Source organism: Salvelinus sp. IW2-2015, linkage group LG30 (assembly GCF_002910315.2).
Source record: "Salvelinus sp. IW2-2015 linkage group LG30, ASM291031v2, whole genome shotgun sequence".
NCBI lineage: Eukaryota > Metazoa > Chordata > Actinopteri > Salmoniformes > Salmonidae > Salvelinus > Salvelinus sp. IW2-2015.
In genome coordinates, this window is record NC_036869.1 from 2,164,515 (window position 1) to 2,179,850 (window position 15,336).

The 15,336-nt window shown below is 41.4% G+C and overlaps 1 protein-coding gene across 1 annotated transcript in view; it reads left to right on the forward strand.

The window, feature by feature from the left end:
• The first annotated feature begins 8,692 nt into the window (after window positions 1-8,692).
• Window positions 8,693-15,336, forward strand: part of LOC111954893 (electrogenic aspartate/glutamate antiporter SLC25A13, mitochondrial) — a 92,072-nt gene continuing 85,428 nt past the window's right edge. The window contains 3 exon segments of the mRNA XM_023974812.2: window positions 8,693-8,837; window positions 9,823-9,870; window positions 10,332-10,474. Coding sequence (XP_023830580.2) covers window positions 8,772-8,837; window positions 9,823-9,870; window positions 10,332-10,474 — 257 coding nt within the window. The 5' untranslated portion in view covers window positions 8,693-8,771.

The window sequence follows — 15,336 nt, forward strand, 5'->3', positions numbered from 1 at the left end:
TCAATCGTGCACCTACACACTGGAACTGGGAACTACAGCATCGGTGACCTATAAGAATTGGGGTATCATTTTTTGGGGCCCATATCAATTGTGGCATTAGTATTCAGTTAAAATATAATGTGCAGTACTCCACTCCCATTTAAAGAATCAATTTATTCATAGATATATGTTTACATATAGGCCTGATTACAATATCAACTAACAAGTAACATTTATCAAATTAAGTTGAGAAGCTTCTAAGGATGTATTTATTAAGCCATTAAGCAGACTTGCTCATCAAGAGCAACATAAAAAATCACAAAAAGTCTGGTGCTATCCTATAAGATCATACAGCCGTTTTTCATCTCATTGGCTTATGATTGTTATTTCACCATTTCCCTGTGGTCAGTCTAAAAACTATCACATATTTACAGAGGAGGATCATCCTACTGACTGACAAACACATAAAATGGGAGAAAAACAGACAAACACAGGCAAATTATGAGCTGCTGCGAGCGGCAGTGGGTTGGAGAGCCTGGGAGGCCTGGCACCGCCACGGTCAATGGTGCTGGGTCCAACAAGGAAACGATTAATCATGTGTGAGTGTCTGTCTGCGCCTGAGGCTGCACACCAGCCATCTACACAGGCATGCAGTCCCTCACACACAGATGAGCACACACAGACAGGCTAGCATAAAGACAGACATAGTCATACATACAGTACATACACACACGCACACACACACACGCACGCACGCACGCACGCACGCACGCACGCACGCACGCGCACACACACACACACACACACACACACACACACACACGGATGTGCTTATGCTATATCAGGTATATCAGACAAATGTCATCACCTCAGTGCCGATGTCTTACTCACGACGATGTTCAAAGAAGCTGTACTGTGCTGGCTCACTTTTCAAGTCTCAAACAGATCATAATCACCTAGCAAGTCCAACACATTCAATAGAGATTGATGGATATTGCCATGTGCATTCACTGTGCAATTTCAAGCGTTGAAGGCCTACTACACATTTATTGATGCTCTGAATCGAAACAGAGAGTTTTTGATGTTTCTCTTACTCTCAAAATTACAGAGGGACAAAACCTGAATTGAGCTTTTTCATTTCACTCACTCAGGGAAGTTTAGTCGTCCTTAATTTAACTATTTATCTTCCGAGTGGCAAAGTGATTTAGGTATGAACTAAAGCAGGCGAGGGCTTACCGAAATGAAATAGGAAATGTGTTGTTTATTCCCCTGCTTGGGATTGGGGGAAAAGGGAGGGTTCGGTGAAAAAAACATAAATGCAAACAAAGTGGTGTGTGTTTCACGATTGGGTGTCTGGATGGCATCAGGCGAGGCTGACCAATTAGGACTGACACAGGTTACTCTAGGGGTCTCTACTGAGAAACACCGCCAAAGCCTGCTAGGAAAAAGTAGCTTTGAATCCCAGGCTAGAAGAGGGAGGGGATGAGGGGATGCATACATGGGCATTCCCCTCTTTTTCCAAATTGTATTTTTTTCTAAAGTCATCCCACCCACTATTGGTAGTAGCCCACTATTGGTAGTAACCTGTCTTGCAGGTTGCCTTTTTGGGGCTAAGCTAAAATAAACAAAAGATATATGCCTACTTTACTTAATGTATCTCTAACTTACATTTGTTGATGTAATACAAATATTTAGTTAAGATAAAATAGTAACTTTAGTGACAGTGTGGTGCATAATCAACCCTGGTACCCAATCAATTGTGATTACAGATCAATATCTCCTTTCCCTGGGGTAATCCCTTAAATCCAATATGTAATCAATGTGGGGACTGCATACACACAAGTACACACACACACATTCCACACCACTCCTGGTCTTCACTCTATAGGACCAGATGGCCAACTCCTCAGGGAGATGAAAAGGAAAAGACTTAAAGATTTGCTGGTGTACTTGTTTAGTTCAAAGACAAACGCCCCTCTTATAATTCCCCACAATGCTCCTTGCGGGGCCCCTGTGATCACCGATTATGAGAAAGCCCAGGAATCTGAGAGACAACTGCCTCAACCAAGGGAAGAGAAGAGCCTAAAGCCTCCACACACCGCTCTCCTCTCTCACTCCCTCCATCTGTCCTTCTCTAACCAGAATGCCTGGACCCTGTGTTTGTGGGCAGCATCTGGGTTCATTTAGCCTAGGAGGGGGACCCTACGCCCTCTCGTGTTGCAGGCCTGAGTGTGGGCCCTTGTTTTTTTGGAGAGGGGTTCAAGCCCCACTGACCGCCTGGACCTTCTCAAACCACCCCGGCGGGTGCATCCGCCCAGCCCTCCAGAAGGCCAATTTCAGCCCATCCCAGATGCCCCTGAGCATGTTTAGTGTAGCTCTTCATCTGAACTGAAAGATGTTYAACAGATTCATCCAGAAGCCAGCAGTCTCATTGAGGTTTGGAGGAGAAGGAGTGGGTGGACAGTGGTGGTAAGGGGTGGGGGAGGACTGCGGCTGCAAGTGAATGTGTGTGCGTGTGTGTGTGCATGCCTGACTTTGCGTGTGGTTAGCGACGTGAGTGGAGTATTGAATGAGTAGAAAAATGTATAGTAAATAAATGTGTAGTAAATCCATAATGCAAGAATAACGTCCCCAACTATGCAGGTCAATTCACCTTATCTCCCTCTTATAGTCTTTAAAAGAAAAACCTGACCTGCTCTGGGGTCAGGTCTTAGCAACCAATCTCTATGAGCCGGACAACTGTGAGTAGAAAACATTCCTATTCCATCTCCCATCCAATGTCTAATGTCAGAACTATTTATCAGTCCGGTCTTTGAATGAAACCAGAGTGAGTTTGATTGGCTAAGTAAGTCGTTGGGATGTTATTCAAACACAGAATTATTTCAGCGTAAACAAGAAAGCGCTTGTCATGCTCTATTACCGGTGCAGTGTTTACAGCGGTGCCACTTTAAAGCACCGCGTGTTACAGATGATGTTCCTGCATTGTGTTTGACATCCCCCTGATTGGCTAGATATGGAGATAGATGAAAATATACATTGTTGGTTGCTAGGCAGAAAGAAGTGTACATATTTGGATACTAAAGTATTGCACAAGTCTTATTGTATGCAGTAATAAGATACTAGTAGTGTAAAGTGACTAAGTAAAAATACTTTGAAGTACTACTTAAGTAGTTTATTTGGGGTATCTGTACTTTACTATTTATATTTTTGACAATTTAGACTTTTACTTCACCACATTCGTAAAGATATTTTAATTTTTTTTTACTCCCATACATTTTCCCTAACACCCAAAAGTACTCATTACATTTCGAATGCTCAGGCAGGACAGCAATATGGTCAAATTCACACACCTATCAATAATACGCATTGTCATCCCTACTTCCTCTGATCTATAGACTCACTAAACACAAATACTGCATTTGCAGATGATGTTGGAGTGTGCCTCTGGCATCCCGTAAATAAATAAAAACAAGAATTGTGCCGTCTGGTTTGCTTACTAATGTAAGGAGTTTGATGTATAGCATTTACTTTTACTTTTTACTTAAGTATGACAACTGAGTACTTTTTTCCAGCATTTTCCATCACACTACTTTTTCCATCACTGTACATTTAAAGGAAATATTTTTTTACTTTTACTCAAGTAGTATTTTACTGTGTGAGTTTCCCTTTTACTTTTCTATTAAGTCATTTTCTATTAAGGTATCTTTACTTTTACTCAAGTAATGCAACCGAGTACTTTTTTTCACCACGGTAAGATACTGTATACAGTAAGGCTCATGTACTCATCTTAAATGTGTTTTTCGATTTATAGATACTGTAAATGTAATTTGATAAGCATGGTAAAATATTGTATTATATAAAATGCTTTATAATGTCTATTCTCATAAGTTTCTTATTTTAATGCAAAACACATTTGTCTCTCTCAGTCCTCCCACCCACACTATCTGGACAACGTGTTTGTATTGTGGTTTAGTCCAACAAGTCACAAGTTATATAAAACCTATTTTGGCAAGCCGTTGGTTTGCAGGGTTTGTTGTTGTTGCACAATGCAAGGCGTAGCTGTTTGCAGACACTTGATGTTTGCTTTGCGTGTCACATCGCTAACACGTCTGGAATTGGTGAGGCCTTGACTTATAGAGGGTTTTAAAACGTTTCCCTGTGATATATACTAAAAGGCCTTGGACAAATTAATCTGGGTATGAATATTCACTTTAACAACATTTTAATTTTTTCTATGAGGTATGTACACTCTGACTGGTAGAGATTGAGATGGCTAGGTGTAAAGACAACGGTTCCTTCCGGAAGGTGACCCTTTCTCTCAGGTCTACATCCACCACACACCCCTCGGAATCTCATTATCTTATCATGAATACATCTTCCATGTCATCTTTCGTCAGAAAAATACAACCCAAAGTCACATCCTACAAGAGAATAACCCAGTGGAGAGACAAAAACAGAATAAAGTCTTCAACGGGTGACTTACAAAACTATGTGAATCCACTTAAAGAGAAAAAAAAGACCTTTGAGTGACTGACAGACGACGGCAATAAAAGTAAGACCAAACTGGTCATTTACAGCGCTATTTGAGAGGCCGCCATTAAGCTGTCAGCATTTCAAATCCAAGACACAATTTTTCAAGAACACATCCCCTTGTGTCTGTTACTTTTAATAGAAAGTCTTTAAACCCCTTTGACCTCTAGGGTCTACAGTTATTGACAGTTAATAGAGACTGTGTGGTCGGTGAAGAGGCCCAAAGTGGTCTAATCATTTGTTTATAACTGAAGGTCTATTTTTGAAACACTGTTTAGATGGTTAAAAATAGAAGATGGTCGTCATTCACTCATCGCTCATTCCGTCCGGACGCGTGGGTCCTCGGGGACTGAGAGGCCGAGAGAGGTGACCCAGTGACTCCCCAGGCCAGGAGGGGTTAGAGGTTCCAGGGTTTATCCCCATTATTCAATCTCTCATGGGACCTTGGACCAGTCCAGGACCACATCCGTGATTCAGTTGGCGTTTCAAATTAGTTTTAGTTCTCAAATTCTGTTCCTAAAAATAAGACAGGGAAATCAGATCAGGGAATTAAATGATTTAGCATCATTGTTTCCCAAAGGCCTATTTGTCATGTAAATCTCTCACAATTTGATTATGGACAAAGTTTTTTCACATGAACAAAGATTGGATGTATATGTAAAACAACAAGGTCTCATGGCTCACAAATGCTGCAAATCATAACCTCAACAAACAATAGCACACCTCTGTGTGCTACCACCAGTAGTCATTTAATACCACACAGTAATGCTATGTCAAAGGACCAAATCATTCATGTTTAAATCTTCTTAAATATTGTTATACAACCAAATTAAATGCAGGTTATGAGATTAGCTCATTAAATGTTACTCACAGCCATTTTTCCAATAAAGGGTAGACTGTGCCATCAATATTTGGGGGGGATGTGGGCTATTCCCTGCGTAGGCCATTTTGAGAGGAGCAGACAGCCTGCTGAGAAAAATACAGTGGTTCATGCTGGTGATCCGGGAATCCGAAAAGCCACCAGCAAAAAGCTATGAATTATTTTGAGCGCAAAATGCATTTTCTTTGAAGACCATGTGCCATTAGGGCCCTTTTGCTCCCTTTTAAATTGTTTTTATGCTGTGAGTAATGTTAACCTTTGCTATTGTAGTCATGGAATTTTCTCTCTCTCTCTCTCTCTTCCTCTCTCCCTCTATTTTTCCCCCTGACACAAAGCATGGAGGGATGGAAAGGAAATATAAAGTAGCGGAACCATTTACTGTGGGGAAGAGGTGGGAGCAGAAACCTTGTATGCTCTCTTCCATAAATGCCCCTTTTCAGATCTTTAGAAGAGGTTCTGTGAGAAGTTCTTTGTAAGGTTCTTTGTAATTGACTTTATGTTCGTATTCTTCTTTTTTATTATTTCTTATTGTTGTTACATTGTCGAGGAAGGAACCTGCAAGTAAGCCTTTAGTTGGACGATGTATACCATGCGTATTCCGTACATACGACTAATAAAACTTGAAACTTGAGAAGCTTTATGACTGATTGAAGAGCTACTATTCTCATGGGAGGAATAGCCAATAGAAGACCATTATGACATACTACATTACTACATTGTACCTTGTTTTGTTTTTGTTTATGCATGGTGATGTAATGCATTATGTAATGCATTATTGATGAGGCCTGTACCATGTTTGACTATCATTGTTTTTAGTGTCTCAAAACTCAATTTGAATAATTTTTTAAATGCCGACAGACAATTTGTTCGTTGGACATGGTGGGATCATTTTATGTCTGTAAAATGTATAATGCGAAAAATGACGGTGGATGCGCTTTTATGTGTTTAATTATTAGTCTACAGATGAAATAAGTTATGATGTACTTCACAGGGTGATGAAAGTGCAAGGTGATGAGCTTGATGCTCCTTCCAATAAATATTGAGTCTTATTCTGGTGACATGATGATCGATGCTTGGCTGCTGTTTGACAGATACAAATAATATCGCTCTTATCCATAATAATCTCATAATATAGGTAGCCTACCCACATAGTAGTGTGAAGATTGTTTCTGCCCACACTACAAATGGCTATATCGGTCCACTAATACAGGACTAGTAAAGGCTCAGTGCACTACTTTTGTGCAAAGAAATAATAATATATATATTTATTTTCCTGATTTTTCAGGGGGTGCTGCAGCACCCTCAGCACCCCTGCTACCCGCGGCTATGCTTACCCACACTGTATCTGCTACAGTAGCTGTTGGCTAGAGCTCATGTGCCAAGGCCAGAGTGGGCACATTTGCTATATATCGCAACAGTTTTTTGTGACAAAACCATCAGTAGAGTTGAAAACGCGATGGAAACCCATTTAACTTGTATTCTTTTTATTTTCCTGGGGCCCAGAGTTTTTCCTGATCTGGTTGGCTTACCCAGTGGTTCTCAAACCTCTCCTCGTGTACCACCAGCCAGTTTATGCATTTTATCTATTCCAGAACTAGCACAACTTGTCCTTGATTAGGTGAGTCAGGTGAATTAGTTCAGGGCTAAAACAAAATTGTGAAACGTCTGGTGGTCCCCGAGAAGAGGTTTGAGAACCACTGGGCTAACCTAACTAGGTAAAACTCCGGACCCTAGTTGGAGGGTATAACATAGTAAAAAAAACAGCTGTAAAATGGTTTTATATGGGCTATGATGAGACTAGATCTTTTCTAATCAGGTCATATGTATTTTTTTTTTTTTTTAAAGACAACAACTGCGATTGCACAATATAACTAACATGGCTGAGTTTGCTTTATGCAGGGTTGCATTGTGTAGGCCTTTGCATCTGTAATTAAAAAGTTATTCACACAGTATGTCATTACTGTTGTGCTGATTGTGAATGCCAGTCAATCATTTTGGATTGATAAGGTCTAGGTAGCCTAGCCACCCAAAGTTTGAATATAAACAAAATTTGATCACATTCACATTTTCTCAAAAAAAAAAAAATAGGCCTATTTTAGTCTATAAATACATGATGTTACCGCTTACACGGAACCAAAACTGGCTGCGCGCGTGCGCCATCATGCATACATTTATTTTGTCCCCCCACACCAAACGCGATCACGACACGCAGGTTAAAATATCAAAACAAACTCTGAACCAGTTACATTAATTTGGGGACAGGTCGAAAAGCATTAAACCTTTATGGCAATTTAGCTAGCTAGCTTGCACTTGCTAACTAATTTGTCTTATTTAGCTCACTTACTGTTGCTAGCTAATTTGTCCTGGGATATAAACATTGAGTTGTTATTTTACCTGAAATGCACAAGGTCCTCTACTCCGACAATTAATCCACACATAAAATGGTCAAACTAATCGTTTCTAGTCATCTCTTCTCCTTCTAGGCTTTTTCTTCTTTTGACTTTATATTGCAATTGGTGGCAACTTTCATAAATTAGGTGCATTACCGCCACCGACCTCGTTTATTTTGCAACTCTCACGCACACGACGCGAGCAGTGTAGTCAGCCTGTTACTCTCCCCTGACCTGACCGGAGGCAGGTAGCCTAGTGGTTAGAGCATTGGGCCAAAAGGTTGCTAGATCGAGTCCCTGAGCTGAGGGTAAAAATCTCTTGTTCTGTCCCTGAACAAGAGAGTTAACCCACATTGTAAAAAATAACTTGTTCTTAACTGACTTGCCTAGGTAAAAAAGAAATAGGCTTCTCTAGGCTACCTGCAGTTGTGGTTGTTATCAGTAGGCTAGAGTTGATCAGACTGAAGCACAGATTAATTGTGCATGAGTTGACAAATACTGTCTAAAGAACAGTTTGTTGTCCCTATTTTCAACGCTTTTGTGGCAATATTTTTATCAAAACGTTTGCTGGTGGCCCTGCTGTACTGATCTCTGCAACATGGACAGATGGAAATTCCCACATAATGCTACAAATGAAGACACATACCCTACTGTATGTATGTTCTACTATCTAGAAATGTGGAGTTAGTATCTCAAAATGTTGACTTAATATCTCGACAGTTTTAGATAGTATCACTTTTTTTTGGAAGGGGGTGGTGGGAATGGGCTTCCATAAATAATTATTGTATTATTATGGAGTGACACTTTTTTTTGAGATGTTTAACTAAATGCATCAGGGCTTGAGTAGGCATAGGGCCAATTGGTAATTCATTACATACCACGCTACCTGTTGACCACTCTATACCACGTGAACTTGAGCCGCCTTAAGCTCCTCTCTGCACCATCCGACAGCCGCGCGTGATTTCCATGGGAACGTCGTCACGCAAAATAAAATGACCGGGTTTGCTTGGTCAGAGTGGGCTTGGTTGGTTGACAGTAATCTTGCTATGGCTGCAAAGGTAAGTTCACCTTGTACGAGGAAAAAAACATTTTGTCAGTAGGTTAAATAGACAATGGCAGAATAGACAACGACACCTCCGAACGCACGGACCACATTCTCACACACTGACTTCCTCCCCCATCTATTGATAGATGGCTAGCCAGCTAGCTACTAACGTTAGTTAGCCCGATAAGAGGATGTTCGAGGTTAACATTAGCCAGTGGCAATGACATTGGGGCTTTACAGCGAGGAGGACGGGGCAAGGTGGTAATGGGATACAGCCTTTCCCTGTGATGCACTATGCGGAAGCCGGTTATCAGACCGACCTGTCACTGAAACCGGTGGTCTCTGTCCGTCCCACGTCTCGAGCCACCGGCTGATTAGCAAGCACGTCTTTGACGTGAAGCCGGCTCTAGCCTGGTAAGCTTTATAAGCTCAGTGCTGGTAACCTTGTTTAGCCTTATGCTATATGACGATTCTCCCAATATACATACAGTAATATAGGCTACTGTTGTTACTCGCGCCATTGCCGCAGATATTTCACATAATGTGACAATATATCAACATTCTACAAGATACATTCGGCACGTGCCTTGTGTCATCATGTGCCTCGCGCCCCTGTTTTGAATGAAGAAAGTGTTCCCTTCCCCAATGAACTGCAAACAGCTGGATCCCCTGATAGTATGACCAGCCCATTTCATTAGATCACTGTATATAAAAAGAGAGTAGGCCTAATATTGACTTGTTGAATCCTAAACATGATCAAAATAGTATGTCTCACTTTTATTACAAAGTGAGTAAAATATCTTACTGTTAACAAGACATGTAGGCTAAGTTAACATTCTCCTAATATGCCTGTTAATAGAATTGTACATTTAAAAAAAGTGTATTATTATCAGGTTATTACTACAATATTGAGATAATGAGAGCTTGGTTGTTGATTATGTTGATAGGTAACTGTGGTCTTTGATGTCATTACATGTAATTCTGTTTAATTTCTCCAGGGACAAAGGAGGGCTGACCCTACTGAGCTGAAAACTATTTTTTTAAAGGTGAGTTGRGTAAAAATATATTCACCAATGTTGCCTTAGCACTCTGCGTACAAGACAACTTCATGTACTGGAAAGCCATTGTTAATAATGCATTCATTTGTGGCCTTCTTCTGGCTCAGTCACCTAAACAAGGGTCAATAGCACATTCATGGTTTTCCCCATTGAGGTCTGAATCCTAACTTGAGATCCCTGCACACAACTCAAATTTCTACCATTGACATCAATGCATGATTTATGCGAAAGTCTCAAGTTACATGCGAATGATCTCAAGTTAGGTGTCAGCCCAAAAGTTTGAACATGTGTACAGTGTCTTCCTCAATCAGTAGATCATATATTAACAAATCAACAATGGGTTCTGTCTGTGTGTGTTTGTGTGTCTCTCTTTGTGTGTCTCTGTCTGTCTGCCTGTCTGTGTGTGTGTGTGCATGTGTGTTTGTGTGTGTATGCGTTTGCCGTTGCAGTATGCCAGCATCCAGAAAAACGATGAGCACTACATGTCTCCGGAGGACTTTGTGACCCGGTTCCTCCACGCACACACTGACATCAGACTGTCTGATGAGGCCACCTCACTGCTGGCTGGGGTGGTGGACCAGAAGAAAGATGGGTGTGTAGAAGATCAGGGCTCTTATCACAAAGCCTATCAGAGTAGGAGTGCTAATCTAGGATCAGTTTAGCTTTTTAATCATAATGAATAGGAGACAATTTGTGAATACAGGCCCTGACCATGAGAACCCAAGGCATTAGGCCTAGTTATAGGTTAGTTATGACAAGGACCTGGAGTATTTTGATAATTTGGTGGATGCTCATGTTTGTCCTATTTCAAATGTGAATTGGAAATGTGATTTCTGCATGTCCCAACCCCCCGAGAATGGGGTAACAGCCAAGATCAAGATTTTTCACTTTGTCGGCTTGGGGATTCGACTAGCGACCTTTCGGGTACTTTCCCAAAACTCTAACCGCTAGGCTACCTGCTGTCCTTATAGCAAGGGCCCTATAGGTTTTTGTATCAGTCACATGGTCAGGTATATTTAGAGCTGTAGGTATGAATTTAACATTGTGGAGAAAAACACAGGACAATAGGGATTGTTTTAGTATTTTTATTCACCATTACTTGCATTAAGCACATATATCTATATACAGTATATGCACATGTCCAGTTTATTAGGTACACCCATCTACTACCGGGTCGGACCCCACTTTGCCTCCAGAACAGACTGAATTCTCCGGGGCATGGATTCTACAAGTCGGAATCGTTCCTCAAGGATGTTAGTCCATGCTGGCGTGATGGCATCACGCAGTTGATGCAGATTAGACAGTGGTTGATGACTGCCACCAGCCTGTACAGTTGACACCAGGCAGGTAGGGTCCATGGACTCATGCTGCTTGCGTCAAATCCTAACTCTGCCATCAGCATGACGCAACAGGAACCAGGATTTGTCAGACCAGGCAAGGTTTTTCCACTCCTCAATTGTCCATTGTTGGTGATCGCATGCCCACTGGAGCCGCTTCTTCTTGTTTTTAGCTGATAGGAGTGGAACCTGGTGTGGTCGTCTGCTGTAATAGCCCATCCGTGATAAGGATCGACGAGTTGTGTGTTTCGAGATGCCGTTCTGAACACTGCTTGTTTTTGCCCACAGGACTGCCGCTGGCTGGATGTTTTTTTTGTCACACTATTCTCGGGAAACCCTAGATACTGTCGTGCGTGAAAAGCCCATCAGGGCGGTCGTTTCTGAGATACTGGCACCAAAGATCATACCACACTCAAAGTTGCTTAGGTCACTCATTTTGCCCATTCTAACGTTCAATTGAACGGTGACTGAATGCCTCGATGCCTGTCTGCCTACTTTATATTGCAAGCCATGTGACTGACTGTCTGTAGGAGCGAACGTGGTGGTGTACCTAATAAACTGGCCACTGCGTGTATATACTGTATCTGGCTTTGATCCTGTGTACTCCCCTAGCCCTTATTTTCTAATACACAGGATTCAAACCAAGAAACAATTAATAATGTTTTGCTTACCACTTATTCTACCACAAATGTATCTGATTTATTTTGTAGAAAAGAGAATCCTACAAATCCTCAAAGCCCATTTGTCAGGTGTTGTTCCCTTCTTCTGTTGGTTGTTGCTAGCCTAATTCATCTCATCTTATCCCCCCCCCATCACCCCTATTTTTTACATTAATATGTATGTTTTTAATGATACATAATGACGGGCAATAYAATGTTAGGGTAAGTCAAAAAGAAAAAGCGCGTTGCCACGGCAACCACCTGGGCTCCAGCAAAGAGCAGAGTGCATGCGGTCATGTTGCTCACATTATGAAYGCCTGCTTTAAAATGGAGTGGAGGCTGGCTGGCTGCACACATGCACTGTAATTGCCCGTGCCATTCAGCACTCCTGCATTGTGTGGATTTGGGAGCCAGATAAATGGCGACGGCATCACTGCTATTAAGGGATAAATCTATTAGGAAACCATGGCTTGGTCTCTGTATCTAAACCTCATTTGGTGTGGTGGGGTGGTGGGGAGGGGATAGGAAATGACAAGGGAGCAGAAATGTCTGGTTTGATAGTTTGATCAAAGCCACGAAATCAGAGACCTTTGTTTGAATGCATCCATTTTGTTTACAGTTGACATTGTAGGTTAGTCGCCATGTATTTTGTTATTTTTTGCCAGTGAACCCTAAAAAGATGTTATGATTTCCGTTAGACAATGAGATGGATGATTATGCCTAGCGCGGGAAGAGAGAACAGACAATGGTTGCGCGTGTCAACAACACCCCCTTTTATGTTCACAGAAAACAGAAATACATTGTTTTTGACAATAACCTGTTGAGTGAGCTCCCTGAAAGAAAATAAACTAAGAAAATAATCCACGGAGTCTATTGTATTTTCATATACTCCCTCTAGCTTAAATTACAGTATTTTTCGGGATGTGCATACTGCATACATTTTTTTCTCTCTAATGCGTCTTGCTGCTGTTTTTACCCCAGGTAGGATTCCATTTCACAGAGATGAGTCAGGGCGGGGTAATCGTTTTTGTGAGTAGAGGGGGTTTGGATGTACGTAAACAGTGTAATGCATTTCTCTGCCTCCCTCTGTGACTGTGTAAATTAGGTGATACACTCACCGACGGCCATCACAGTTTCTCTCTCTCTGCCTTGAAATCACTTTTCTCTCTTGTTATTCAGCCTCCCTAGACTTGGCTGGCTGAGATAGATACACTCCCTTTCTGTCTATGTAGACATCCCTGCTGCTGTCTGAAAGATGTCAGAGATTTTTCCTCCCTCCCTCCCTCCTTCCCTGTCTCAATCTCATTTTCTTTTTCTCTCTCTCTTGCTCTCTCTTTCTCTCTCTTGCTCTCTCTCTCTCTCTCTCTCTTTTTCGATGGAAAACTCTTCCAAGTGTGAAACCCCCTCCCAAGTCTCTTGGGGGTTAAAACTTTGTAAAGAGAGCATGCTGGGAAAATAGCAGTCCTCCCAGCCAAACATGTGTATTTTGGTGTGCCTGCTTGGAAGAACCCAAAGCATCCAGCCCACCAGCCGGACAGCTAGCGAGACAGACAGCCGGACAGCCACCCAGCCAGTCAGCCAGTCAGCTAGCCAGCAGTCACCTCTGGGTGGAAGGCTGTCAGCGACAATAGCAGGGACAGGGGATCATTGAAGGTGTCCTCTTACCCCTCTACTATCAGGGATAAAAGCTGTCGCTCCAGCCTAACCCGCCCAAATGTTTATGCTGTAAACAGTGTTGTAGGTCCTGGATAGCTCTTCTAGGAGCTGTTTACCAGCTGAAGATGACAAAAAAGTCTAGACATCATATACACCCTCAAACAAAGACATCAAGGATGTTTACCTACTTATCGACTTTGTACAGAGATACACTTTCAACCTTTGTTGACCTCTCACTCAGACTAAGAAAGGTCCACATGTACTGCATGATCATATTGACTGAATAGCTACTGATTTCAAATGAAAAACAATCCTCTCCATTTAGTATAGCATTAACTGCACACGTTGGGATTTATATCTTACATTTCCTGGACACATACTGTAGTCTCATGTTTGTAAATGCATATGTTTTTGTGCACTGTTTACTCAGACAATGTAAAGTCAGTTCACATGTCATATTAGTTGGTAGATAGTTTGTATTACAACGTGATGGCACCTCTTTTTTGGGGGTAATTGTTATCTAGTCGTTTTTTATGTATTTTACTAGGCAAGTCAGTTAAGAACAAATTCTTATTTACAATGATGACCTACTCTGGCCAAACCTGGGCCAATTGTGCGCCGCCCTATGGGACTGCCAATCACGGCCAGAAGTGATTCAGCCTGGATTTGAACCAGAGACTCTTGCACTGAGATGCAGCACCTTAGACCGCTGCGCCACTCGGGAGCCCCTAGTCATAGGAATGCTAATCAACTATCATAATCCTCATCCCTGGCACATTCACCATAGTGTGTGTAATACCTCCTGAACCCTCTCACATCTCCCAAAGTCATCTTAATACCCCTGATAATCAACCCCTGATAATCAACAAGTTACAGTAACATTGTCATAATTCATGGCTTGATAACTACTGAAATGCTCACCAACGTAAACTGATGCACATAAAAAATCCTACTGCACTTCCCTACTGCATTTTAGGCAGTCTCTGTTCTCTCTCCTGCTTTCCTCTGAAGTTTGTCTACAGTAACTCACTAAATGACCTTCTAAATTGGTCATTTTTAAGAGCTTTTATGTTTCAACCTCAGAATTTTTTTATTTTCAACATTTAATATGGTTCCAGCCACAAGAGCTGTACCCATATTAGCTTGTAGCAGGGCACTTTCGTGCACCTCCACCCACTTCCCACCAGCAGGCCCCTGTTTGAAAACCGCCAGCTAGCTAAGTCAATAAAACAATTACTCTTTCCGATTTTTCTACACCGCAAGGCAGACAGAGCAGAGCATACCTACAAGCCTACAGATTCCCAATTAATCCCTCTTTGAATTTCATCAGTAACAAAATTAATTAGAGTTGCCAGGAAAATGTAATCATCTCTCCCCTGGAAATTGAAATAGATTAGAGATGTGTGCTCAGAGGATTGCTCATTAGGACTGACCCTGCATAATTATTGTATCCATTTGTGAAATTCATAATGGACTTCAGGCAACTTTGAACCACGCATGAATTAAGACTAGATTGCGCCGTTGTCCCCAGGGGCTCCCATGGGAGTTCAAATGACTCTGTTGGTATGTTTGTCCTGTTTTTGTAGATGATGTATGGCCATTTGTAGTAATATCATAAAGAAGTGAAATACAATGGTATTAGTGACACATACATGCTGCAGACTACACATCCAGAGAGAGAGAGAGAGATAGAGAGAGAGAAAGACAGAAAGAGAGATAAATATAGAGATAGATATATATATATAAATAATATATATATATATATATATATATCTATATATATAATAATATTATATATATAT